Source organism: Antechinus flavipes, chromosome 2, assembly GCF_016432865.1.
Source record: "Antechinus flavipes isolate AdamAnt ecotype Samford, QLD, Australia chromosome 2, AdamAnt_v2, whole genome shotgun sequence".
Lineage (NCBI taxonomy): Eukaryota > Metazoa > Chordata > Mammalia > Dasyuromorphia > Dasyuridae > Antechinus > Antechinus flavipes.
Genome location: NC_067399.1, coordinates 666,967,145 through 666,993,997, shown reverse-complemented (window position 1 = coordinate 666,993,997; position 26,853 = coordinate 666,967,145). Strand labels below are relative to the sequence as shown.

Here is a 26,853-nt window from a genome sequence, read left to right as displayed (position 1 = left end):
ACACCCCATTCATACCCCAGCCCCACCACTACCACCCCCATCGTCTTCGCCCCCTCTTCCCCACTGTCCACTGGCCAATAGCAGACGGTTTTGGGCTCTCTACTCTTGAAACTTTACATCCTCAGCTTACCTGAGTTTCAGGTCCTCTGATCAGGGCAAGGCCTCCAGTTGCTCCAATCCCACATCCCCAACTGCCTATCAAATATGCTAAGACAGATATTACATAAACATCTCCAAACCAACATTTCCAAAACAGAATTCGTCTTTCCCCTGAGACTTAGCCTTCTTTCAGAACTCCCCTCTTTCTACAGAGGGCATCACTAGTCTTTCTAATCCCCTAACATCACACGCGTTTTAATCCTGGGATCCTGGCCTCCTGTTCAGTGCACATACAAGACACTCAACCTCTCATTTCTGGTTTTCTCTCTGTCATCCATATCTGAAGACTTTCCCTATCTGCCTCTGCCTCTCAGCTTCCTGGCTTCCTTTAAGTCTTAACTAAAATCCCAAACCCTCTTGAATTCTAGTGCTTTCTCTCTGTTAAAGATTTCCCAATTATCCTGTATAGAATGTTTATTGTCTCCCTCACTAGACTATATAAGCTCCTTCAGGGCAGGCACTGTCCTTGGCCTTTTTTTTTTCCTTCCCAGTGCTTAGCAAAATATTTGCACATATTAGGTACTTAAATAAATGATGTTTTATTGATTAATCCTCTACACACCTGCACTACTGCTGACTGTGTGAATTTTATGCCTTCTTCCCTTCCCCCCAATCTTAATCAGTAACTTTTCTCCAGCCCTCTGCTTCAAGCCCTCATCCCCTCTCCCCGTAGAAGATTAAAATCACCAAGACTCTTTCTGTTATGCCATCATACTGCTTCAAAGCACAGAATCATTTCTCACAACTAGAAGAGAGTCGTGAGATTACCACAACCAATATCGAATTGGAAGGTTTACAAAGAATGCTATAGGTGAACCTATCTGATCCTCCACATAGCCCTGTTCAAATGGGATTCCAAGTGTTATCATGGCCATTTTACAAATGAGGAAACTGTGCCCCAGGGGATTTAAGAAACTTGGCTATAAAATGGGCTTATCCTTTGATCTGGTAATGTAACTGCTAAGTCTAACTTCAAAGTTAGACTTATTTTTTTAAAACCAAAAAAGAGGGAAAAGAACTATTTATACAAAAATATTTGTAGCATCTCTTTTTGTGGTGGCTAAGAACTCGAAATCACAGGGATGCCCATCAATTGGAGGATGACTGAAAAAGCTGTAGAATATGAATGTAATGGAATATTATTGTACTATAAGAAATGACAAGCAAGAGAATTTCAAAAAAACCTGAAAAGATTTACACGAATTGATACAAAATGAAGGGATCAGGACCAGGAGATCATTGTACATAATAATAGCAATCCTATACGATGAACTGGAAATGACTTATTCTCAGCAATGTACTCATCTAAGACAATCTCAAAAGATTCATGATGAAGTAATCTAGCTATCCCCACAGAGAGAACTGATACTGAATACAGACTGAAGCATGCTATCCTTTCACTTTCCTTGTTTTGTTTTATTTGTGTTTTCTTATACAAAATGAATAATTATGAAAATGTTTTACCTAACTGCACATATATAACCTATATCTGTTTACTGTCTGGGGAGGGAAATAGAATTTGGAACTCAAAACTTTTGAATAAAAATACTTTTAAAAATTGAAAAAAATAAACATTTTATTATTATACAATGTAAAAATTTCCACAACCAGGAAATTTAGCAACAAGTTTATAATTTTGATGGATAAATTTGTGTTCGAGCTCTTGTCATATTAAATAACCCCTACAAAAGGGAAAGTATTAATAAATTCCTCAAAGGGAGCAAAGGAGGCCCCAACCTCAATACAAGCACTATCGTGGCATATAATTAAACTCAGAAAGGGGCAAGAGTTTTCAACCCCATTTGCAGAAGTAATAGCAGCAGCAGCCATTGTTGTCCCAGCCACTGCCACTATCACTGCCACCAGCTTTACTAGACGTACTGGAATTGCCAAATTGTGTCAAATAATGGCATTTTTTGTTTATCCATGATTTTTCATCTTTTGAGGGGGATATTTTGTGGACTGTAAATATGATTAGAATGAATACTGCATAAACTCCTTATTTATAGAAAATTGTTGTTTTTAAAACAACTTTTGCCCAGTAAACAAAGTTTAATTCCTATTTACCAATGAAGAATCTTTATTCAAGGCTTAGTGATATATCTTGCATCGAAAAACTTCCTTATTTTTCTTCCATCTAAGCATTTGTTGACATCATGAGGAAAAAAAGATCTGCATGAAGTAGTCTGCATGAAGCAAAACTTGTTCACTTCTCTCTGTAGAGAATTTATCCTCCATGTGTGGCTTTATTGTTGATATTATTATGTTGATATTATTGATATCTCAAATGTTGATATTATTATGACCAAAAAAAAAAAAATCACACTACTTCTTGACTTGGCTCTGAGAATAATTACTTGATCATTAGAATTTGCTCAAGCATCTTGCTATCCTTATATGGCACCCCATCATCTTATTTCAATCATTCAATGACAGAACTGCAAAACCAAGTTATTATACATGCCACTTTTAAAAGTTGCATTTCCCATAATTGTAAGCAAGATAAAATACTTGGGAAACTATCTGTCAAGACTAACCCAGGAACCATATGAACACAATTATAAAGCATGTTTCACAAGAAAGATCGAAAGAACTAGAAAAATATTGTTACAGGTAGGCTAAACCAATGTAATTTTTTTTTAAAAAAAGGCATTTTACCAAAATTAATTTACTTATTTAGTGCCGTATCAAACTATTAAAAAGTATATGACAGAGGAGGAGTGAGATTATGGAATATAACTGCTTTCTGTAAACTGCAAGTGTGTTTTCTAAAAGGGGTATTGCCAACCACTTCTTGCAAGAAACATAATAAAGCCTTCCTCCACTTCAAAATTTTACTCTGAAGTTTTCCTTTCAAAAAGTAATTCAGTGTTTGAAAAACCCAAAGACCACAGCTTCTAGGAAAAGAACTCACTATTTAAGAAAAATTGTTCAGAACTATAAAAACGGCTTGGCAGAAACAAGGCACAGACCAAATCTTGATAAGGTCAAAATAGAAACATGATTTAAACATCAAAGAGAGATATCATAAACATAAAAGCGCAAAGAATAATTTATAGGTCTATAGAAAAAAATTCATGACCAAGCTTGATGCAGAATATCACTAAATGTAAAATGGATAATTTTGATTGTAATAAATGAAAAAGATTTTGTAAAAACAAAACTAATACAATCAAACAACTAAAATTAGAAAGAAAAGAGAAAACTGGGGGGTGAGGGAGGGAGAAGGAAGGGAGCTAATTCTACAGTAAGTATCTCTTATACTCATTTCTCAAATATATAGAGAATTGAGTCAAATTTATAATATAAGTCATTCCCCAACTGACAAATGGTAAAAACATATGGACAGGCAGTTTTCAGATAAAGGAATCAAAACTATCTAAAATTATATATTCTAACTCATTACTGATTAGAGAAATGCAAATTAAAACTACTACTCACCTAATAAGATTGATTAATATGACAGAAAAGGAAAATGACAAAAGTTGGAGGGCATGTAGAGAAATTAGGATAGTAATACACTGTTAATGGAATTGTGAACTGATCCAACCATTCTGCAGAGCATCCTACATAGCACAGAACTATGCCAAAAAAAGAGTGGAGGGACTACCTATTTATACAAAAATATTTATAACAGCTTTTTTTTTTTTGTGGTGGTAAAGAATTGGAAATTGAAGGGACAACATTTGGAAAATAAAGTTGTAGTGCATGATTTGTTAGGAGGTGTTTTTGTTTTGTTTTGTTTTGTTTTTGGGGGGGGGGGTGTTGTACATGATTTATGATAGGACAGTATAGTGCCATAAAAAATAAAATGACAAGCAAGATGCTTTCTGGAAATACTTGCATCAGTAAACAAAACCAGCCGAACATTGTACACAGTAATGGCAATACTATTTGATAATCAGCTGTGAGTGATTTAGCTATTCTGAGGAGAAGAGAGTTTAGAAACTCAATTTTTTTTAAATGAATGTTAACTGTTTTTATATGCAATTGGGAACACACACACACAAATACATACATATTTTTAAAGATAAAAAATAAAGAAGTGTCCAAAGAACAATCAAAAATGAAGAAGAGAATAGAGTGCTCACATATAGTTTATAGAAGGGTAAAGGTGAAATTCAAGGAAGGCTTCACAGAAAGAGGAATCTGAACAACGCCTTAAAGGACTTTATTATGCAGAATGAAGGAAAGGGGGAATGAGAAGCCACGCACTATGGGAAATGGTATGATCAAAAAGAAAAATCTCAATCTTTGAAGGAACTTCAAAAATTATTTAGTAAGATAGAAAAGAAATAAGATCAGAGAAGGCTAAGAAATCTAGTTTGGCAAGAATCCTTAGTCTAAGAAGAGACACAAATACTAGAAAGGTAGCTAAGAAACAAATTTTGGAGGAATTAGGAATTTGGAATATCCAGGGCATCTGTACTTGGTAATAGGTAAAGGCTTTTGAATAAGGGATCAAAGAATTGCATTATGGCAACCTCACATAAAAAGTTATTTGGTAAAAGATTTTTAATTTAATTTTTAATTAAATTTTTAAATATATTTTACAAATTCTAAATGTCATTAATTTATATTTGGATTTAAAATTGTTGTTCTAAGTCTAGAGATATAGAGAGGTTGGGAAAGAATTTAGTTATTTAATTTTTTTTCAAATAAAAACTGTATCCCACTTAAAAAGAATAAGTTCTAAACTCCAAGGGAAAATGAACGTTTCAAATTAGAACATATTATTCTATTGAATTCTTATTATTTTATGACAAAATAAACAGATTTGTTTCTTTTGATTTTCTATGCCATGATTTCAACTCTAAATTCTAAGAAGAGACACCATTGGGAGTCAGCTAGTTGATGCAGTGGATAGAACGCCAGCTTTGAAGTCAGGAGTACCTGAGTTCAAATCTGGCCTCAAACACTTAACAGTCCCTAGTTATGTGATTTTGGGCAAGTCACTTAAACCCAATTGCCCCAGCAAATAAACAAAAAAAAAGGAGAGACTGCTTTATGTAGTCTCTATCATGGGTCTCCAAATGCCCTATAGATTCTTCAGCAATCCCCGAAGCACACTTCCCAAGGATTTACTTAGTCAGACTCCATCTAAATTAAAGTTATCCTACAGGTCAAAAATTAGTTAGGAATAAACAGATGAATTACACTTCTATGCAATGACAATGACAAAAAAGCGAGCAAGAACATGCTAGCTAAATGTTTTATTGTACAATGATCATGCTTGGAAGTGCACTAGGATTAGTCCCTTAATCCCTTGTTGCGAATTCTGGCTCTGCAGTATGTTTGTGTGACCTTTCAACATATTATTTAACTCTCAGAGACTGTTGCTTTATCAAAATTTTGATGAGGATGGACTATATAATAACAAAAACTAAAATTCCTTCAGTTTCCTACAGCTGAAGGTTTATAAAGCACTTTATATCACATCTGAGCCACACATGAACCCTGAGACATCTGCTAGTATAGTAGCTATTATACTATCTTCATTTCAAATATTTTCACATATTTAGAAACTTGAGGCAGAAGTGAAGTGACTTGCCCAGACACACATAGTTAAGGTGACTATAAAATTGGATCAGAAATCAGATCTTCTCGACTATAAGTATGGTTCTCCAGTCACTGCACCAAACTCAAAAACCCTTTCTGGCTCTAGATCTTAAAATCTTTTGAACTCTCTGGGCATCTATCTTCAATAATAAAAGAGGCAGAATTAGTTTTCTTTTTCCAAGACTACGTAGGCTACCTTTCTTTGAATCTATAAATACTAAAAAAGAAAATTTAATGTAACACATTATTTATAGTAAATGAGGCTTAACTGGAAATTAGTAACTTTAACTTCATATTTTACTTCTCTTTATGACATAACTGTAGTATATACACTTTACATGTAAATTTCAATGTATAATTCTAGTTCCATTCAATTTTTCTGAAATGCAATCAACAAGCATTTAAGTGTTTGCTACATGACAGGTAAAATGATAAATGAGGAGGCTACAAAGGAAAAAAATGAGAGCATTCATTAACAAGTTGTAGATGAATAATTGTTTTTCAAATATATGCTTTTGAGAATCTTGGATGTAGCAATCCATAGAACTATATATATAGATTTAACAAGTGAGGGAAATCTAGACTCAATCCTATCTAAAATTTTCCATAGCTAATCCCAGTCAAAAAAATATCTTTGTCACAGTAAGAAGAAATAAACTATTTAAAAGCTCTTAAGCATTATAATGTTAGTTTGCTGCAATTACTCTCTGGATAAGCCCAGTCTATATTCCAGTTAAATTGCACCATCTGCCAACCATCCCCTGTGGACAACCCCCTACTTCAATGACTTTGATCAGAATGTTCCCTTTATCTCTCCCCCTCCTTTCTTTGACTAGCCCTCCATCACTCCTGTCAGCTGAAATCCCCCAGATCCTTCAGCAGCAAGGTCAAAAGCTCCCTTCTCCAAGAAGCCAATTTCATTGACAATGATCGCAGGGATGTCTCTATGAATCACTGAAAACAGAAAACTGCTGATCTACCCAAGAATTACCAAAGTTAACTGTCTTTTAAATATACAAATAGAATTTTATTACAAATTTTCTATTTGATACAGAAGACAGAATTCCAACCCAAATCTAACTTTACTGTGACAGATTCTGTACAACTAAATTCAACATAAAAGACTAATTTTTGAATTGGTGATAAGTTAAACACAAGCTGGCAAATGCTAGAATAAAACATAATTGAATAGCATGGGATAGATAAGTCTTAACAGGGGCCAAGTCATGGTTTTCTTTCTGGTACATTAGGGAACATCTGTTCTCAGGCTTTGTTATCAATGATCTAGGCTTCTTGACAATCTGGGGGTCACTCCAGCAGTTCCAGTTCCTCAAGTCTACCATGTGTCAGAATTACACATGGTACAGAATAGAAATAGACAAGGATCCTAATAAACAAATCACTCTAGGCATGGTGTTCCCCTCTTAATGAGACTTGTAAGTGACTCCTGAAGGTTTGTTAAAATGATTCTGTCTACTATTAGTGCTTTCCAGAAAAATCACAAAAATCATTCAAACCATTCTTTGAAAATCTTTTTAAAATCTATCCTACTTGTGTTCTAGGTGATATTCTTTATATTTTTTAAATTAATCAAGTATGAAATGTATGCCCACGTTAATTTCACAATATTCCTTTTATCTGATATTTTGACAGTTCTTCTATTTATTCTGAAGTACCCAATACGTACACTGTACCTTAACGTGGTTTGTGGTTGGCAATCAAGCAGTTCCCCCATGACTCACAGCTTGGTGACATGTTCAATATGTGTGGGAATTTCTTAAAGGGAAGGCAGTGCTAGAAATTACAATCTGACCTCGAGGTACCCCTATAACTGGTCTACCATCTCCAATTCCACATGGGAACCACCTGAGTCTGATTCAAAAAGATTTGAGAAAGCAAAATTTAGGGTGGAATGAAATTATGGAATCACAATGCTTCACATAAAGAAAAACATTGCTTCTCCTCCCAGATACAAAGATGGGAATTCTTATTTTGGGTTCCTTCACATACAATGTTTCCCTCTTTCATCTATAACCTGGAAGCAAGGATCCTTATGATGAGGTTTATTAAAAAGCAAACCAAATTCACTCATTTTATTTTTGCTTTCTGAGCATTGATATATCTTCATATAAATTCCTGCCACTTCCAGAACTATGAGTTTAGTTAGTCAAATATTTTGTCTATTTTTTTCCTCAACTATGCCAAAAAGCTCCTTTCACGGTCACTTTGGCAATATTATTGTCAACATGAGGTAAATAAATAAAGAGAAACAGAAATGTTTTACACTGTTAATCTGAATCCAACAAATATGGCTTACCCTCATGCCAAGCACCAAGAACCCAATCTCTTCCATTAATGGGTACTTGCTGACCTGCTGCTGAATCTTCTCAGAAGAGGCGAATGGATCATAGCTTTTCCGCCCTATTTTTACATCCATTATACAGGGCTTGTTAAATTTATGCGTCACATCTTCCAGTTTTAGGTATAAATCTGTTTTTTTAAAAAAAATTTTGGTTAGCAATGCACAAAATTTTCGCACTATATAAATGCTGTTGAAGAGTAAATAAAAAGAAAGAAGTACATACAGAAATTAACGTGACTACTCAGGTATAATGGGGCAATTATGTGGCACAGTGGTTAGAGCACCAAGCCTGGAGTCAGGAAAACTGAAATCTAGCCTCAGATATTTACTAGCTGTATGACCCTGGGCAAATCAGCCTGTTCCTCATCTGCAAAAACAGCTGCAGAAAGAAATCACAAATCACTCCAGTATGTCTGCCAAGAAAATCCCAAAAGGGGTCATGATGAAGAATCAGACACGACTAAAACAATTAAACAACAGTAATCAGGTATAATAAGCCTAAACTTCAAAAACCTTGGTTTTCTACCACCCAAGTGAGCTAGCAGGTCTAGTCAGGAACAGCACACTCTGAAGCTGGCTGTTTGCCAAGGATGGATGAAATCATGCTCAACCAGAAGTGAAAGGCCTCCAACAACCAATCTGTATGGCCTGCAAAAGACACTAACAGCTTCATTTTAAGGCAATGGGATCATTTAAAAAGCTGTGACTAGGCCTATCCCTCTGCAAATCCATTATAAACCGTCAAGGCATCTAGGTTTTAGTATTATTTTTTAACAGTTTTGTGACAGGCACCAAAAACCCAGTAACTCAGTTACTTATATACTACACAGACCTTTCAAATCTAATCTAATTGGGTGGAGAGAAGAAATATACAAAAGTAAACATGATACAAAAGAATATGTGTACTGAGGTCCAGGTAATGGGAAATGAGATGTCTTTTCTCTTTCTGAGGAGGGCAGAAAAGAGGGGTAGTTTCAAAGGTTATCAATAGATGGACTGAAAGAGAGAGGGAGGGGTTCACACAGACACTGCAAAGATGACACTAAGTCCCAGAGAATGGAAAACAAAGGATGAGAACAAGGAGGGCAGTAAACTGTCTAATTCACCTAGAACATTGAATTGGACAAGGACTAATATAAGGCAAGGCTGGAAAAGATGATTTAGAAACAGCCTGTGGGGAGACCCTGAGTTCATGGATGAAAGATTGATGCTATACTCATTAGAATAGGAAGTCAATAGACTTCTGAGCAGAATGACAGCATGTCATGAGCAATGCATAAAGAAAAGTATGTTAGAAGCAACATAAAGGTTGAATTGAAAAAGGGAGAAACAGGAAGCAAGAAGCTCAGTTAACATACTCTTTTAATAGATATTATTTATTTAATAGATTAGATTTTTTATTTATTAGATAAGGTACTATTATAATAATCTAGGTGAAATCAGAAAGTCATAGATCACATTTGGAGCTAGAAAGTACCTTAGAGATTATGTAGTTCAATATCTAAATTTTCTATATGAGAAACTAAGGTTCAGCAAGAGGAAATTATTTGCCCATAATCACACTACTAGAAAATCATAGGCAGCCATAATTCAGTAGCTTTTCTATTAAAGCTTTCAGAAAGGTCTCTTAGAAAAAGGGTAATCTATTTCAAGATGGCCAATTAGCACGGAATTTTAAAATACAGAAGGATAGGGAGGATTTTGGGGGGCAGGATGGGAAGGAAAATGAATGGGACTTTCCTAAAGGGGACAGGATGAAAATATTTCGTTAATAAAACAAAAAGAAAAAAAGAAACAGGGTGGTCACAAAAGGAGTAGAAAGACAGCCATTGTTTATTATGAAAAGAACATCCTCAGGACTGACTGACTGTGGGAGATGAGACTAGTGTCAATAACAAAGGATGCTGGGGCAAAGACTTTGAGGGAAGGGGATTTCAGCTTGGAGCTTGAGCCTGAGATGTCTGTAGGACAATCAACTGGTGATATCTCAGAGTCACCTGAAAAAAATGAGATTGGAAATGAGATCTGGAAATCATCTTCATTGAAATGAGAATTTAAGTCATAGGAAAAAGTAAATGAGGAACAGAGAAAAGTGGTATAGGAACCAAAAACTTTCTTTTGGGGGAAAGACGAATAAGCAAGAAAGATTTGATTCTGAATTTAAGCACTATTACATAAATGAATTCTCACTAAAAGACAACAACAGTTGGGAAAGAATATGGGTTGGAAAAGACAAATTAAAAAGGGCATTTACTAAATACTTACTATGTATCAGGCACTATGCCCAGTGTAGAAGTTTATACTCTATTAAGAAAAGATAATATATACTGTGGTGTAGGAAAAAAAGAGGGCAATTTTATAGACAAAGAGAAGGTGTTGGAGTCTCAAGAGTGGAAAAAAATGAGGTGAAGAATGGCTGGGGTTCTCCTAATATGGCAGGCCCAGGGAGGGAGGGTCAGTTACTCTTTATTAACTAATAAGGAGAGGAAAACCAGAGCAGACACAATTATTGGTCTGGTTGAGCAGCTCTATTTATGCTGCTGCTTTCAATACTGAAAGATATAAGGGGAATGAATGAAATAACAAATAAATGAAAAAAAAATCAAAACTAAATTCAGCATTTATGATCTGCCGGGCACTTTTAAATAAATAATGGAGAGACAAATACATGATATAAGATAGTCCTTGACCTCAAGAAGCTTATATACATGTAAAAGGAGATAATCCATGTTGGGGCCAGAAAGGGAGTATTTGATCTAGGAAATCACAAGGACAGTAAGTTAAGCCAGATAGCAAACAACTACTCTGCCCTTTCCAGGAAGAGTAGGATTGATTCATTGCTTCCAGAGCTAGAGAAGCAATAAGGGTGGGGCTGAGGAGAATGACAGGAAGATGGCACGAAAACAATGCCGATCCTAACTCTGCCATCTATTTGAACTTAGGAAAGTCAAATAAGGAAACTGAGTCTCAAACATTTGGAACTTTTCTCTCTCCACTGTAAAATGAAGAAAAATATGACCCCTTGACAAGGCCATTGCAAGGCACAAACTAGTAGACATAAACCCTTTGTAAATGCAAAGCATTATACAGAATCCTAAAGAGGCTATTGGCACATTCTACAAGTTCCTTTGTAAATTGACTACTAGTAAACTGGAACAAGTTTTCCCTCTGAAACATTGATCAAGTTCCCAAATTATTATGAAATGGCTGTCCTACCTGAAGTATAACCAAACCACTAACAGCACTAGTACTACATGTTCTATCTGTAAGCAAGCATCTACCTATCTAGAGAAAGAAGAGAGACAATGCACTTCTCTTTTCCTGAGCATACAATAAAATCTGGGGATAGCTAATGGTTTTGCTGACATATGGACTAGGAAAACTAAAAAAGTCACATTGCAGGATGTACAAATTCTGGGTATTGGATGCTTGAAGAGAGAGCGATGTGTAGATGGGGTGGGAGCAGGGAAATAAAGATTACAAAGGCATTATCTCTTATGATGATTTATTTTGGCAGCCATAGGAAGATTGGATTTAAAATTGGGAGGCAGGGCAACAAATTAGAAAGCTCTAATCTGATCAACAGAATAGGTAAAATTAGAGCAAAAAGTGAATCATTCTACCAACCTTGGAAGGCAAAGGAGCTTTGAATAACAACAAAATGGTAGGTAATGGGCAGTAATTACAGGATTATAGTTAAGGAGACAATAGAACTAAAATCATGCTTCCAGTAAATCAGGCAATAAACATTTGTTAAACACCTCCATGTGTCCTAGGCCCATGTTAAGTATATAAAAAGAGACAAAAGGCAATCCTGGTCCTCAAGGAGCTTACAATCTAATGGACTGAGCCAATGCACAAACATATAGAAATGAGATATATAGAGGAAATAGAAATAATTAACAGAGAAAATGCACTGAAATTAAGAAGGGTCAGGGAAGGCTTCTCTTAGAAAATGGAATTTTGGTTGAAACTTAAAGGAAGCCAGGGATGATAACAAACAGAGCAGAAGAAGGAGAGCATCCAGGCATGGGAGCTGAGTGGCAAAGGACCAAAATGCCATCATTATGTTGGAACCAAGGTATGGTGTGTATGACCACAAGTGATCAGATCAATATGAGGTAAGAAGGCTCTACCACAAGTTGGACACAAATAAACCCTATGAAGATTTGGAGTGGAATGGGGGACAGGCAGAAAGAATGTCTAGAGTCAGAAAGTGGTGTCTGGTTAATGTAATAGCCAGAAGACTTCAGAACTGGATAGAAGAATATGGTGCTGGGGAGTGTGAGAAATAACCTTCAGGGAAGTTTCCTCATTGCTACAGTCTTATCTCTACAAACAGGCTCAGCTTTACAACCCATAATGAGATAACGTTAAAGGGGAATGTTAAAGCTATGATTATAGTAATAAAGGAGTGATACAGTGCTTGAATTAGTTAGTATTAGTACAAAGATAGTGAGGAGCAATGATGAGGAGAGACAGAGGGTTAGGACAAAGGAAGCTTCGAGCTTCTGTACTCTGTACGCCCTAGGGGTCACTGCCCAAGTGATGAGTACTACGCTCTTTCTCATGAGAAAGAATAAAGACCTCTTCTGATCTTTGACTTTGACTTTTGCATGGGAGTGCATAAAGAGTAATGATAGTGATGCAGGGAAAAAAAAAGAACATGAATGAAACATTTTTAAAACAGAATAGAATAACCATGTTAAAGATGTCATTTAAAAAAATAAAACTGTCCAAAATAGATTCAAAGTTTCACAGGAAGTCTTCTCACTTTTGCATATGGCAATGGACATGTTTGTTGATTAATTTCCATTTTTCTAGTTCATAACAATGATTTTAAAAGAAGGCTTCTACCTTATTCCTTTTTTTTTTTTTTTTGGCCAGTGATATTAACTTTAATTTCTCCCCCCCAAAAAAAAAAATTCTAATTATAATACTAAAAAATCATTTGGAACCCCTCAGAAAAAAAAGTAGTTATCAATATGAACCAACAATGGTTCATTAAGAAGAACTCAAATCAGATAAACCCTATTTGTTTTTTTTGTTTTTTTTTTTTTTTCTGACAGGGTAACAAGACCAACAAATCCATAGAATACCATAGATAGAAAATACTTGGATTTTAGACAAGAATTTGGGGAAAAAATAAACAAAACAAAACAAAAAATTTTTCAAGTAATCTTTGCTGGGAAGATGAAGAAATGACTAAATGACAATATAACTGAAATAAATGACAATATAATTAAAAATCTTAAATAAATGGAACCAATGAAGGCTGATAAATGTTATCAGTGTCAAAGTTCATCTCAAAAATAATCATAATCTAACCAATACCCATCCTTCAAGTCAGATCTTTCTTCTGTTCAACATTAGTAACTTTAATCAAGGCTAAGATTTGGTTGGTTGTTTTGTGTTTTGGTTTGGGTTTTTGGTAGGAGGAAAAGAAAAAATATTTGCCCCCTAAAATCTGAAAGATGGTCATTCAGAAGAAAGATTAGATTTGTTTTTCTTGGCTACAGAAAGCAAAACTGAAGATGGAAACTGCAGAGGCAGATTTTGGTCCAATATTAAAAAAAAAAAAAAAAAACTTTACAATGGTCAGAATTGTCCAAGAGCAAACAGGTAGAGATCTTTAAATTCATCTCATAGATTAAACCAGATCACCTTAGGGGGCAGTTCCAGTTCTGAGAGTTTATGTTCCCTGAGAGTTTATGTTCCTATAAATTTATAATCTAAACAGAATAAAATGTAGGATATGCAAAATCAAATAAAAGGCTACTATTATGATCTGCTGTTCTTGGTCTCCTCCCAAAAGCCAAAGGTAAGTAAATCATTTGCATTGATATGACAAAAGACAATCTGTGAGAGAAATCAAAGATCAAATACATCCCTAAGGTAGGGCTGCTAAGCAATTGGTATTACAAATTCTAAGATTTTTAAATTATAAAGCTTTAAAACAGTTTATATGAGGAGCAGGGAGAGGTGGATGTGTGTTATGTATGAGGATATATGTATCTTTCATGTGAAAAAGTCTTTCCAGGAGGGGAAAAGGTCCAGCTTAATCACCTTCTTTCCAAAGACTATTATTAACCTGTGAAAAATCAATCAAGTATTTATCTTTGTCTAAAGGTTTATTTTTAATTTCATCATTTTTGATGATGAGGATTGTGTTTAAAAGTCACAGCTTTAAGAAAATTTAGAAAAGACCTCAGTGATCATCTAGCTTTAATTCCCTGTTTTTAGGCAAGGAAAAAGCCTCAGGATTACTGCTCAAGATCTCAAATCAGGAGCCCTTTTAACCTTACCATTTCTTCCATATCACCATAGCTGCCTTCCCAGCCTCTCAATTTATTAATCGCTTCAAGCTCTTTCTGTGACTTACAACCTCTTAACAAATTCCTGGATATAAGCTTTCAAGACCTCAACTAAAACATGTTGCAAATCATCAGTAGTAAGAAAAATACAAATAAAAACAACTCTGAGAATCTGGATGCAAAAAGAAAAATGACAATTCCTGGAAGGGATGTGAAAGGACAAGCACACTAACACTGTTGGTGGAGTTATAAATTGGTTCAATCATTCTAAAAAACAATTTTGAACTATATCAAAAAGTCACTCAACTACGCTTGCCATTAGACCTAGGAATACTACTTCAAAAAGATCAACAAAAAAGGGGAAAGATGTAGCTGTACAAGAAATATTTGTAGCAGAACATTGTCTAGTAGCAAAGAATTAAAAACAAATAATGTGCCTACCAACCAGGAAATGACTGAACAAACTGTAATTAGGGACATAACCAAACATCATTGCACACTATCAGAAATGACAAAAGAGATTTATTCAGAAAAACCTGGGAATACACTATAAACTCAGTGTATAAGGATAATCTCATAAAAGAAAACAGCTGTGGAAGATTTAAGAATTATGATCAATACAATGATCACTCATAATTTCATAAACCCCATGATAAATCCCTACCTCTTGGCAAAGAAATAATGGATGTGCTAGCGTGGTAAAGAATGGAACATACATTTTCAGATACAATCAATTGGTTTTCGTATTTGTTACAGGGGAAGAATTTTATCTTTTTTTTTTTTTTTGAAGAATTATAGGGGGAACAGGAAGGCAATGATGATTCCCAAAAAATGTGTGAATACATTAAAGAAAAACAGAAAAGAGTAGGAAGAATTCAGACAGAAACACAGATAAGTTGAGCAGTTTTGGAACAGATTCAATTTAATATATATTTAAAACAAGCTCTACATAAAGAATACCAATTTCCATTCATTGTTTTTATGTTCTACTCAGTTTGAGAACTGTCAGTGAATATGGATATTTTTCTATTTCATTACAATAAAAAAGAAAAGAAAACTCTTATAAGTCTTAAGAGGTCTCATCATTGTAAACTTATTTGTTAAAAGGGAGTGCTTTTACTTGGGAGAGACAGCTGTGAGAGGAACAGTGCTAGAGATGCAAGAAAAAATAATAGGAAAAAGCAAAGGAAAGAGAAAGGATAGAGGAGGAAGAGAGAACAAAGCAGAGAAGGGGGAAATGGAAGGGGCAAAGGAAAGGAAGAGAAGAAAAATTTTTAGAAAAAAGGTCTTGTTGTCCTCATGGAGTATTAAAGAAACTTGGTGTGGCTTATGCAACTACTTTCAGGTCTTGAGATCAAATCTCCAAAAACTTGTTAGCCATTCTGCACTAAGAACAGGCCCATGTCCCATTTGTGGTCCATTAGCACTGGCACTCAGGGGCAGCTTCACCTCCTGGTCATGAGACCAGACCAGAGTCTTATGATGGGCACTGGGGTCTCTTCCACTAAAAGGCCCTGACACACAAGCCTTGTCAGCGGCTCCCAGATTGGGAACTGGCATAAAGTTACTCTGATTAAGGTAATCGACTTGTTGATTTTAATGATAAGAAATAACCATGGAAATAATTAGGGCATCATCAAGCTAAAGAAAACAAGTCACGGTTTTTAAGCTGAAAGCAGCACCTATAAATAGCTTCCTGCCTGAGCTCAGCTTGAACGGGCAGTTTTATTGTAGTCAGGCTCTGGTCTTGGCAGTTTCAAACTTAATGTCTGGTCTGGATCCTAATGACAGTTCTGAGCTTTCTGTTCTGCCTCCTAATTGGTTATTTTCCTTTTCTTCTTCTTAACAATCACCTCTAAGAGATTTCACTACAGTTCAGAAGTAACCAATCTGGTTAAGAGCACAACTGGCAACTGCTGGATCCAGGACACTTTTATTAGGTGCTAGAGATACAATCACAAAAGAGGACCCTGCTCTAGAGGCATTCGGGGACTGAGGTGGGAAGGTCCGGAAAGCTTCTTGCACAATGTGCTTCTGGAGCAGACTTTTGGAGGAAACAAAGAACTCTCAATGGAAGGGTGTTAGAGGCACAGAGATGACATATGGAAGGGCAGGTGTGAGGAACAGCAGGCGGCCTAGTTTATTAGAAACAGAAGAATTCAAAAGGTAAGAGTGAGACCCAGTACAGATGCCTTTCAAACCAAAGAGGAGTTTATCTAACTGTATGGATTGCTTCAAGGCAAGAAGCAGCTAAGAGCATGTCCAGAGAAGGTACCAGTCAGAACAGAGGTACTTCAGTTGTGAGTCTTGGGCTCAGACTGGAGATTTTAGGGCAGGAGATCAATAAGAAGTCTGTAATAATAATACAGATGAGAAATCCCAAGATGGTAGCCATGGAGGAATCAAACAGGAGGAATGTCAAAGAGGCAGAAACAACAGCATTTGGCAATTAAGGAACTAAGTGGGGTGAACAAGAATGAGGAGTTAAAGGTAGCAAACTTCTGTGCCCAGAAGACTGTGCCTTCAACAGAAATTAGGATATTTGGCAGAGAGAGAAAATAAGTCGCCTTTTGGACAGAGTTCAAAAAGCCTGATGGATGTCCAACATGGCACGTATGCCAAGAGTAAGAGCCAATGAACTTCTTATACACCTTTGCCAACTAGGAGATGATGGGCCAATAGGAAAAGTTGTGACATTCAGGGACTGGAAAGGCAGGAGTGCAAGCTTTATCCCCACTTTACAAATGATGAAACAGAAGGTCAGAAAAATGAAGTGACTTGTGTTTGGTCCCGAAGACTTAAAATATTACAGCAGGGCCATGAACTACATCTTTTCTAGAGAGGCAAGCCATAGGACCCCAACAAAGCTCTCTGTTATTAGGACTCAGAGCCTCATCCCCATTCTCTTTTCTTTTTTTTTTTTCCTTTTCTCTTTTTTAAAAAATGCCCTCATACTCCTGCTCAATTGAACACAGTATAATGCTAATATTTTGAAATGCACATTTGTCCGGTTGTTTTAAAGGGAGTATTATGGCAGAATTAAGTTTAAATGCTTATAAGTTGCATTTAAACGCATTCATAATCATATCCTGCCTCCAAAACTAAGCATCACACAAAAAGATCTGCATAAATTCAAATCATTTAAGTTACAATTATCAGGCTAGTCCAAAAGGCAACACTCTCCAAAAGGTGTCAATGACATCTTTTCTATCTTTTAGTAAGGAAGCTTTAGTTTGCACAGTGGCTAGAGAGCTAGGCCTGGAGTTCAAATGAAATCTTCCAGGGGTCCTCAAACTACGGCCCAGGCCAGATGCAGCAGCTGAGGACATTTATCCCTCTCACCCAGGGCTAAGAAGTTTCTTTATTTAAAGGCCCACAAAACAGAGTTTTTTGTTTTTACTATAGTCCAGCCCTCCAACAGTCTGAAGGACAGTGAACTGGCCCCCTATTTAAAAAGTTGGAGGACCCCTGCCTTAGACCCTCACTAGCTGGGTGGCTCTGGACAATCACTTCACTCTGTTTGCCTCAGTTTCCTCATCTGTAAATGAGCAGGAGAAAGAAATGGCAAACCACTCCAATGTCTGCCAAGAAAACTCCAAATGAACTCATGAAGAGTCCCATCCAACTGAAATACAACTGAAGGAGTATCCTTCAACCAATGAGACAATACTTGATGTCTTTTGCCCAGGAGGCTACAATCACTACCCACTTCTTTCCATAGTGATTCATTGTACATATTAGAAAGCTCAGAGGATATCTGGGCACAAAGCAAGATCAACTAATAGATACAGTAAATTGGAAAGCATTTGAAGAGGCCATGATTTATGAAACTTGGAAAAAGAAGTCCTACTGTTCTATAGAAATCTACATATTATTGAAGGGGCAAGATGGTGGCTATAAAGGAGTCAATCAGTCCACAAGCATTCATGAAACATTTACTATGTACTGGGTATCTCTGTCCTGATAGAGCTCATGCTCTTTTGGGGAAAACTACATGGCCTTCACAGAGAGGTAGAAGGTAATCTCAGAGAGGAAGACAGAGCTGATTAACCTGACAATGCTGGCTGCTCCCTTGGTTTCTCCTTTGACAGTCCAATGCTGTCTACACTAAACTGACCAGCCTCTCTTAGCCCCAAGAAAGAAACTAAGAGGTTACCATGGGGCATCCCAGAGATGGTCCTAGCAAGGTTACCCACTGTGAAGCAATCCCCACAAGGCCGCCTCAACACAAAAAGTCAGATGGAAGCTACAAGCCAGAAAAGGGGAGTCTGACAAGTCGGGTCTGAACAAGTCTCAGGGAACAGACCATCCTCTAAAACTATGCTGTCAAGACCCACTGTGGCAAAGCACTTCAGCAAAATGACAATGACCCCAGGACAATGCAGAATCTTGGACCCTACAAACCCTGGCTGTTATTGTTCAGTCATTTCAGATATGTCTGATTCTCTGTGACTCCATTTTCTTTTAGAGACACTCAAGAGGTTTCCCATTTCTTTCTCTTGGAAGGATCTACCAATAGAGTAATTCTTCCACCATTTATCATTTTCCTTTTTTTTTTTAATCTTTGCCACTGTAATGGATGCTAGGCTCAATCTCAGAACTGCTTCTCCTGCTCATTTTACAGATGAGAAAACCCACACAGGGTGAAGTGACTTGTCCAGGGTCTCATAGTTATTGTCTGAGACCGAATTTGAACTCATTCCTGATGTAATGGGCCCCCTAGCTGCCCTCCAATTGTATTTGACTAGAGGATCAAAATGAGCTCACTTACAAGCCTCAATACACTCTGCAGAGAGCAGCTATCAGAATCTTCATTTTATCCTGAAGATGTTTTATTTTTCCTTAGATACCATGGGAAAGTTGTTTAAACAAAGGGGCCAGGGAGTTCATGGGATATTAGACTGTTCCTGCCACATATGGCTATGGGGGTGGCCACAATGCAAAAGCTCCCCCATTAGGAGAAAGAAAACCTGAGGAAAGAGGAGGGAGACACTGGAAACAGAAAGAACCATGGCAAATACCAGCTGTGAATGTGGGCAGCTGCTGTATCACAGAAGCTAATGCACTATTTATAAACAAGCAGTGAAGAAGGATACTGCTCTTCTAGTAGTAAGCCATACAAAGATTACTTTCCTAAGCATAAGTACAACTTCTTGGAATTCTCAAGGATCTTTTAGTCCAACTCATACTGAAACAGAGATCCCATCTATAATACTTCAAGCCTCTATTTGAAGATCTCCACTGATGAAGAATCCACTCCTCTCTGAGGCTAGTCACTGTACTTTTGGAAAACTTTAGTTTATTTTTGCATTGCTGATATAAGTGTTTCTGGCTCTGCTCACTTCACTCTATCAGTTCATCTAAATCTTTCCATATCTCTGAAATCACCTTTTTCCTCACTTCTTTCAAATACAATAGCTATTCCTTGTCACTCGCAGGCTACAACTTCTTCAGCCATTCCTTGATTGAGGGGTAATTGTTTTCCAGTTTTCTACCGCCACAAAAAGAGCTGCTATCAATGTTTTTTTTGTACACAAAGGATCTTCTCTCCTCTTTCTTTGATCTCTCTGGGAAACACGCCTAGTCATGGTATAGCTGGATCAAAGGGCACACATTTTTTAATAATAATAATTACTAAATAATAATCACTAAAAAATCACTAAATAGAGAGCACCTCCAATGTGCCAAGCACTATACAAATATTTCATTTGATCCTCAAAACAATCCTGGGAGGTAGCTACTACTAACTACTATTATCCACAGTTTATAGATGAAGTAATTGAGGCACACAGACACACCCAGATCAAAAGGCAAGATTTGAACTCACTACTCCTGACCCTAGGTCACTGCTCTCTCCCTACTTCACACATAATGCTACATTGCCTTCCAGACCCATTCACAGATTCACCACTAGAGCATCCCTCCACCACTAGTCTTTTTCCTTTTGTTATCATCTTTGCCACTATGAGAGATGTCAGGCTCAACCTCAGAATTGCTTTAATTGGCATTTCTCTAATGTAGTGGCTTGGAACATTTTTTTTCATATTCCAGAGGTCACCTACATTTTCTCCCTTGAGAACTACCCATTCATATCTTAGGTCATTTATCAATTAGGGAACTTTTTCTTATAAATTTCAATCAATTCATTCTAAATTCTGGAAAGAAGATCTTTGTCAGAGAATTTTGCTGTGAACATTCTCCACTTAACCTTTTCTCTTTTATTCTTAGCTTTATTCATTTTGTTTGTATAAAAACTTAAATTTGATATACTCAAAAGTATCTATTTTCTCATGTCATCTCCATTTTTTGTTTGATCCTTCTCTATTTCTCTTATACATAGATCTAATAAGTAATTTTTCCATGTTTTTCTAATTTGTCTATAATGTGACCTTTTATTTCAATTTATACAATAACATTATAAAAATAAACAACTCTGAAAGAACTGATAACTGAAGACAAGTTCGAGGGCCTCTTGACGAGATGAAATAAGCCATCGATTACTAAGACAAGAAAGATGTCAGAATGGGGTGGAGAAAGAGACAGCCATTTTTGAACAGATTTGCAGGAATCAATTTTGTTTGGCATGGCAGGTTACAAGAAATATGCTTTTATTTTTCTCCCCCAGTAGAGATAGGGGTTGGAGAAGATGGGGAGAGAGAGGAGAAAGAAAAGCCAGAGAAAAGACATGCTCGTTAAAAAAACAAATAGAAGAGTACAACAGATGTGAAGGATGAAGGCGCTGTATTATTAAGTTTTCCTTAAATGTTTCATTTGGGGGCAGCTAGTTGGTACAGTGGATAAAGCACTAGCCTTGGAGTCCAGAAGACCTGCCAGACTTTTTCTACCTACGTGAGCCTGGGGAAGTCATTTAATCCCAATTGTTTTCTTCCTTGCCACTAAAATAGCTTTACTTTTGTTCCAAGAGACTTCTCACAAAATATAAGCAATGTGTAAATGGGTGTAATATAAAAAATAAAATACATCAATAAAACTTTAGAAAGAAAAGCATAGGTTTTATGGGAAACTGGGAAGTTTTCCCTCTTAACCCAACCCAAACTCTGCTTCTAAAACTTTACCATTTGTCTATATTCTGCCCTTCTCGGTCAAGTGGACCAAGGCTAACCGTTCTTCTATATGACCACTTAGGTAACCCTCCTTCAGAGGTCATCCTCCATCTTGTCATCATTCTCTGAAAATGCCCCACTCACAATTCCACAAAGAAACACCAGGGCAAAGGAAACCTAGAAGGCCTCTATAAAGCACTCATCCTGGACAGTGTTTCACACTTTTTAGTTATCATCACGTCTCACATCATGGCTTACAATGAATTGACATTCTGCTAAAATTCCCAATTATATACACACTTGTCAGTTAATAATGATAATAACTGCTTCTGTATATGTTCTAAGGTTTGCAATGTGCTTTACATAAAGTATATTTCAATTCTCACAACAACCTTGTGGTGTAAATTTTATCATACAGAGGAGGAAGCTGAGACTAAGACCAATCTCGCTGGAAACTGACTGAGGTAAGATTTGAAATCAGGTTTTCTTCCTGCCTCTAAACCATGCTATTTAGCTGTCTCTCCCTTGCATTTAATGTGTTCTTTTTTTTTTTTTAAATCCAAATAGCTGAGTCAGTCCACATTTTTTTAAGGTTTTTAAAGAATCTCAATTCTGCCACTTAGAATATTCACTGGCCCTCTCAAACATCACAAGCTCAACACTCTGAAAAAGATAGTCATCAAAAACATTCAGGAGATACATGCTATATTAATGTCTTAGGGGACAACTAAAAGTAATGAGATGTGACTGATAATGATAACAGATGGATTTGGAATTGTTTAAATGATGGATGCCAAAGGACAGTCATTAAGTGGATGAGGTCAAACTGAAGAGAAATCTTGAAGAGTGCTCCAGGGATCCATTCTTGGCACTGTGTTGGTCAACAGATGGAGAAGATCTAAAAAGATGGATCAAGGGTACACCTAATAAAGGTCACAGTCCAATTGGACTTTGTTTCCCTTCCCTCAGATGAGAAGTTGATTATTTAAAATGATCATGGAAAACAATCTTTTTTTCCCCAAAGATAATAGATATTCCATAATATCTATTAAGTAGCAAGTCTTATTTTCAATAAAGGATCACATTACACTTTTTTTTTTTCTTGCTGAGGCAATAAGGATTAAGTGACTTACCCAGGGTCACACAGCTAGCAAGTGTGAAGTATCTGAGGCCAGAGTTGAACTCAGGTCCTCCTGACTTCAGAGCTGGTGCTCTATCCACTGTGCTACCTCGCTTCCCCTACACATCATTTTTTACAAAGATATTCATGAAGTAGAACTTCATGTGTTTCTCTGAAGGATAGTTTTTTTCCAAGCTCCACATTTATATCAGCCATAAAGATTTTTTGAAGGAACTTTTCACCAACAGATGAGGTCAATAGCATGTCTTGATGGCCAATTCAGAGCTCTGGCTCTAACTCCTCAAAGTCTCCACCCTGAACTAGCTCCTACACCTGCTTTAGGAACACTCACATAACTCAGGTCTACCTGATGACAAACTTCCTTATCCCCCCAATACCCAAGAACAAATAAATGTTTGAGGAACAAGTGATATTAAACAGAATGACAGCATCCATGGCTTCACACATGCACTACATCTACTTGGAGAACTGACATATACCCAGATAAAGGATGATCCAGAATCCTCTGGATTCAAGCAAAGTGAGATTCAGGCCAAGGAGCTTATAACAAACTGTTTTAAGAAAACCTGAAGAGGGAAGATGAATAAAGGTTTTCACAAATAAATCTAGAACAACACAAGTCTATACACACACACACACACACACGTTATTTCACACAATGACTCAACCTTCCTATTTAATACTTCTTTCTCTCGAGTTGAAACATTGCCCCGGATGACAAATTACTTCTTAAAATTCTATTGTAGTCTTGTAAATGAAATGTATGTAGTGGTGCTGCAGGATGTTTGTTCATGTACTAATCCAGACAACTTTCTTCTTGCTTGTTCCTGATAATTGAAAGCTTCATGGAAATAAAAATGCAGATCAAGAAAACTCTACTGTAAGTATATATGGAGAAATACTGACACAACAAGAATTAAATGGCAAATAATTCTAATCCAAAACAATAAAAAGGTGCAAAGAATCTCCCCGTTCTCTAGGAGGAGCCATACCCACCTTGACCACAGGACATCATTGCTGGGCAGAATGATCTGTAGAAGGCCAGGGAAAGACCCCTCTGCCAAGTGCTGATTATCCCCTCACAGGATGGCCAATTACCCCACCACAGTGGACGTTCCAATCTTTTCTTTCTTGAATTTGCCCAGACTCCTCCTCCTCCTGCTCCTTCCACCCTCAAACTGAAATCCACTGAGGCTACTCATTATGAACTACTTTTTCTCCTCTTCTTCTCCCCTAGAAATTCCTTATCCTCCCCTCCATTCTCTCTTTTTTCCCCTCTCTCCTCCCTGAAAACACCATCTCCACAAGAGGGCTCTACTTCTTCATGTCTTCAATTTGCTGTCTCCAATGATCCAGAAGCTCCTTTATTTTCCCATGCTGGAGAACCCCAGAGCCTTCTCTTCCACCTTTTCCTCTCTAGTTTTTTTGTGACACTGCTATCTCTTGGCTTTCACCAACTCCTCAGGGTCCTTTGTGGATCACCATCCACATTCTATCCACTAACTCCGTGTCCCTCCAAGCTCTTTTCTAGACCCTTTCTCTCTCTCTACACCATCTCTTCAGTTCCCAAGGGTTCAACTGTCATCTCTATAAAGACAATTCCCAGATTTATCCTTCCTGATGTGAGCCACTAAATTAGACACATATCTCCAACTACCTAAGATTCCCCCAAGCAACTCAAACTCAGAATGTCCAAAGTACAATTCATTACATTTTTCTCAAACCTTCTGCCCATCCTACTTTTTCTTTTACTGTCAAGATTACTACCAGGCTTTTAGTTATCCAGGCTAGCAATCTCAATGTCCCCCTTGTCTCCTCATCTTACTCACTCCATGATATCCAATCCAATCCACTTTCCCAAATCTTGTCCTTTCTAGCTTCACAGGCTTTCATCACCTCTCACATGGATTATGGGAATATCCTTACTGACCTCTTCTCACTCCAAAGCATCTCCTCAGCTGCCAAGCTAATTATCATGTCCTCAATAGTCTCTAGTGGCCCCTGGGAACAAATAAAGCATTTAAAGCTCTCCCAATCTGGCTGGAGTCTCCTTATACCTTATATCTCATTCTACCTAAAATACTCTATTGCAAACCAAGTATGGTAGCCTCCTAGAATACCCTTCCCTTTGGCTTTCTTTAAGACTCAGCTCAAAGGCCATTTTATGCAATAAATACCCCACTCTCAGTCCCCAAGCTGGTAATATCTCCCCCTTTCGGATTACCTCCTGTCTCTTTTGCAGATAAGTCTTCTCACCAATCCTAGTGCAATTTGATGCTATTAAAGCTTATCATCTCTAGCATCTACATATAGAATCAGTTAAGCATATTGTGTCCCCCATCAGAATGCACACTTCAGGAAGGCAGGGAGCAGCTTTTTGCCTTTATGTGCTCCTCTCTGCTTCGGGGCACCAGCATAGGACTAGTTTTTAACCTTGATTTCTAAACACAAAGTATCTATCCTGAAGTGCTGCCAAAAATTCACCCTTCCCTTAATTATAATGCAATAAAGTATTTCCTTTGTCCATAAGGCACTTTTTTGTTTTATTCTAAAATAGTAACAATAGCATCACATTTGCTCACAATGTTGCACTGGATGATTATTCCGAAAAACACAGATTGGGTGGCAAGCTAAAGGAGGAGGAAATCATGTCGATGACTACTAATTTAACAAAATACTCTGTAACAGTGATTTTATTACTATTGTAAACATGACTCATCCCAAGTTACAAAGTAATGACTTACTTGCTTTAGTTATAAAACTATTCTTCCATTAGGTAATCCTTTTTCACAAGAAACAATATGTACTTGGTTCTTTCTAGGGTAGATACATAGTTGAATCCAAGGTCAACGTGGACCTGTTTTTGTCAATGGTTAACTTCAGAAAAGAATGCCCTAGGCCACTCATTTTTCTCTCCACTCCAGATGCCTAGCCTCTAAGCCCTGTTTCTGTTCGGTATTATTGGGGACCAAGCAGGTATCCATGGACACTCTCAGCTTTGTAATCACCCTAAAGAACATCATGCACACACTGCTTCTTGTGAAAATAATTCTCAGAAGGAAGACTAGGAAGTACATTAAACTAAGGATTTTTAGATTCTTAGGCAATTCTGCTTGAAGACAGAGGACAGCAGTGGATATGGAAAGTGAATGAGTAAATCTGGAATGAGTAGCCAGTATATGCCCTTGAGTTCAATTATTAGAAAATTTATCATTTGTTTTTATGTATGTCACTGAAGAAATTTTAAATGAAATAATAAAAGTAAATCAAATTGACTGAGGAAAGGAGTAAGTTTACTATTTATTTGAGTTCCTTCTTTTCTAATTGCTCTCAGGTTTGATTTCAATTCCATACTAATTCCAAAAGTTATTTTTAGCAATCAGAAATAGAAAAAAAAAAAAAAAAACAAGAAAAAGAAAAAATACATTACCATTTGGTGCAGTAGGTGGTGACCAGATGCCATAATATTTTGGCAAATATTTCCGTAGCTCTAGGAGAACATTGTCCCCACAATCAGCAGCATAAACCTAGAAAACAGTAAGAAAAAAATACCATTTTTTTAATCTTGCTTTCTAATAGATCAAGACCACCATGTAGCCCAAAAGAATAAGGTTATATACCCATAATTCCTTGCCAGTCTTGCTTGTCAGAGATAGCTGCCGTCTTAATTTATGAGTAACCAGCACAGTGTGGAACAATATTAGGATTGGAGCTACAGGGGAGGGTGCAACCCTCAGCTCTTTCAGTGGAAAGTCAAGCAAGTCCCTAAACCTATTTGCTCCTTAATTTAGGCAAATGTAAAACAGGGGAGCTGATTCTCCCTCAATGATCCATTTATCCTACTGCAACATATCCAGCATATAAAGGACTGCTTGCCATCTAGGGGAGGGGGTGGAAGGAGGGAGGGAACAAAAAATTGGAAAAGAAACGAGTGCAAGGGATAATGTTGTCAATATAAAGTAATCATTAAATAAAAATTTTTTAAAAAAATTTTTAAAAAATTAATTAAAAAAAAAAAAAAATAAATAAATAAATAAATAAATAATCCATTTATCCACTCAGTTCAGTCAAAGTCTAATTATTCCTCATCAGATTCCTTGCTAATGACAATTAATTGGCTAATCAATCAAATTACATTTGGACAAGAATATCCAAAAATATGAAAAATGAATTTCATTTTTCAAAATTATTTTAAAAGCTCTGTTTGGAAAGGTATTAGAACTTTTTTTTTTAATCTAAGCAGAACAAATCTTA

At 36.7% G+C, this 26,853-nt stretch overlaps 1 protein-coding gene across 1 annotated transcript in view; it reads right to left on the bottom strand.

Moving 5' to 3' along the window:
- The window catches only part of IPMK (inositol polyphosphate multikinase), a 77,618-nt gene that overhangs the window by 9,327 nt on the left and 41,438 nt on the right, over nucleotides 1–26,853 (bottom strand). Inside the window, exons 3-4 of the mRNA XM_051982634.1 lie at nucleotides 26,030–26,126; nucleotides 8,036–8,208 (exon numbers count right to left, since the gene is read on the bottom strand). Of these exons, the coding sequence (XP_051838594.1) occupies nucleotides 8,036–8,208; nucleotides 26,030–26,126 (270 nt within the window). The remainder of the gene's footprint in view (nucleotides 1–8,035; nucleotides 8,209–26,029; nucleotides 26,127–26,853) is intronic.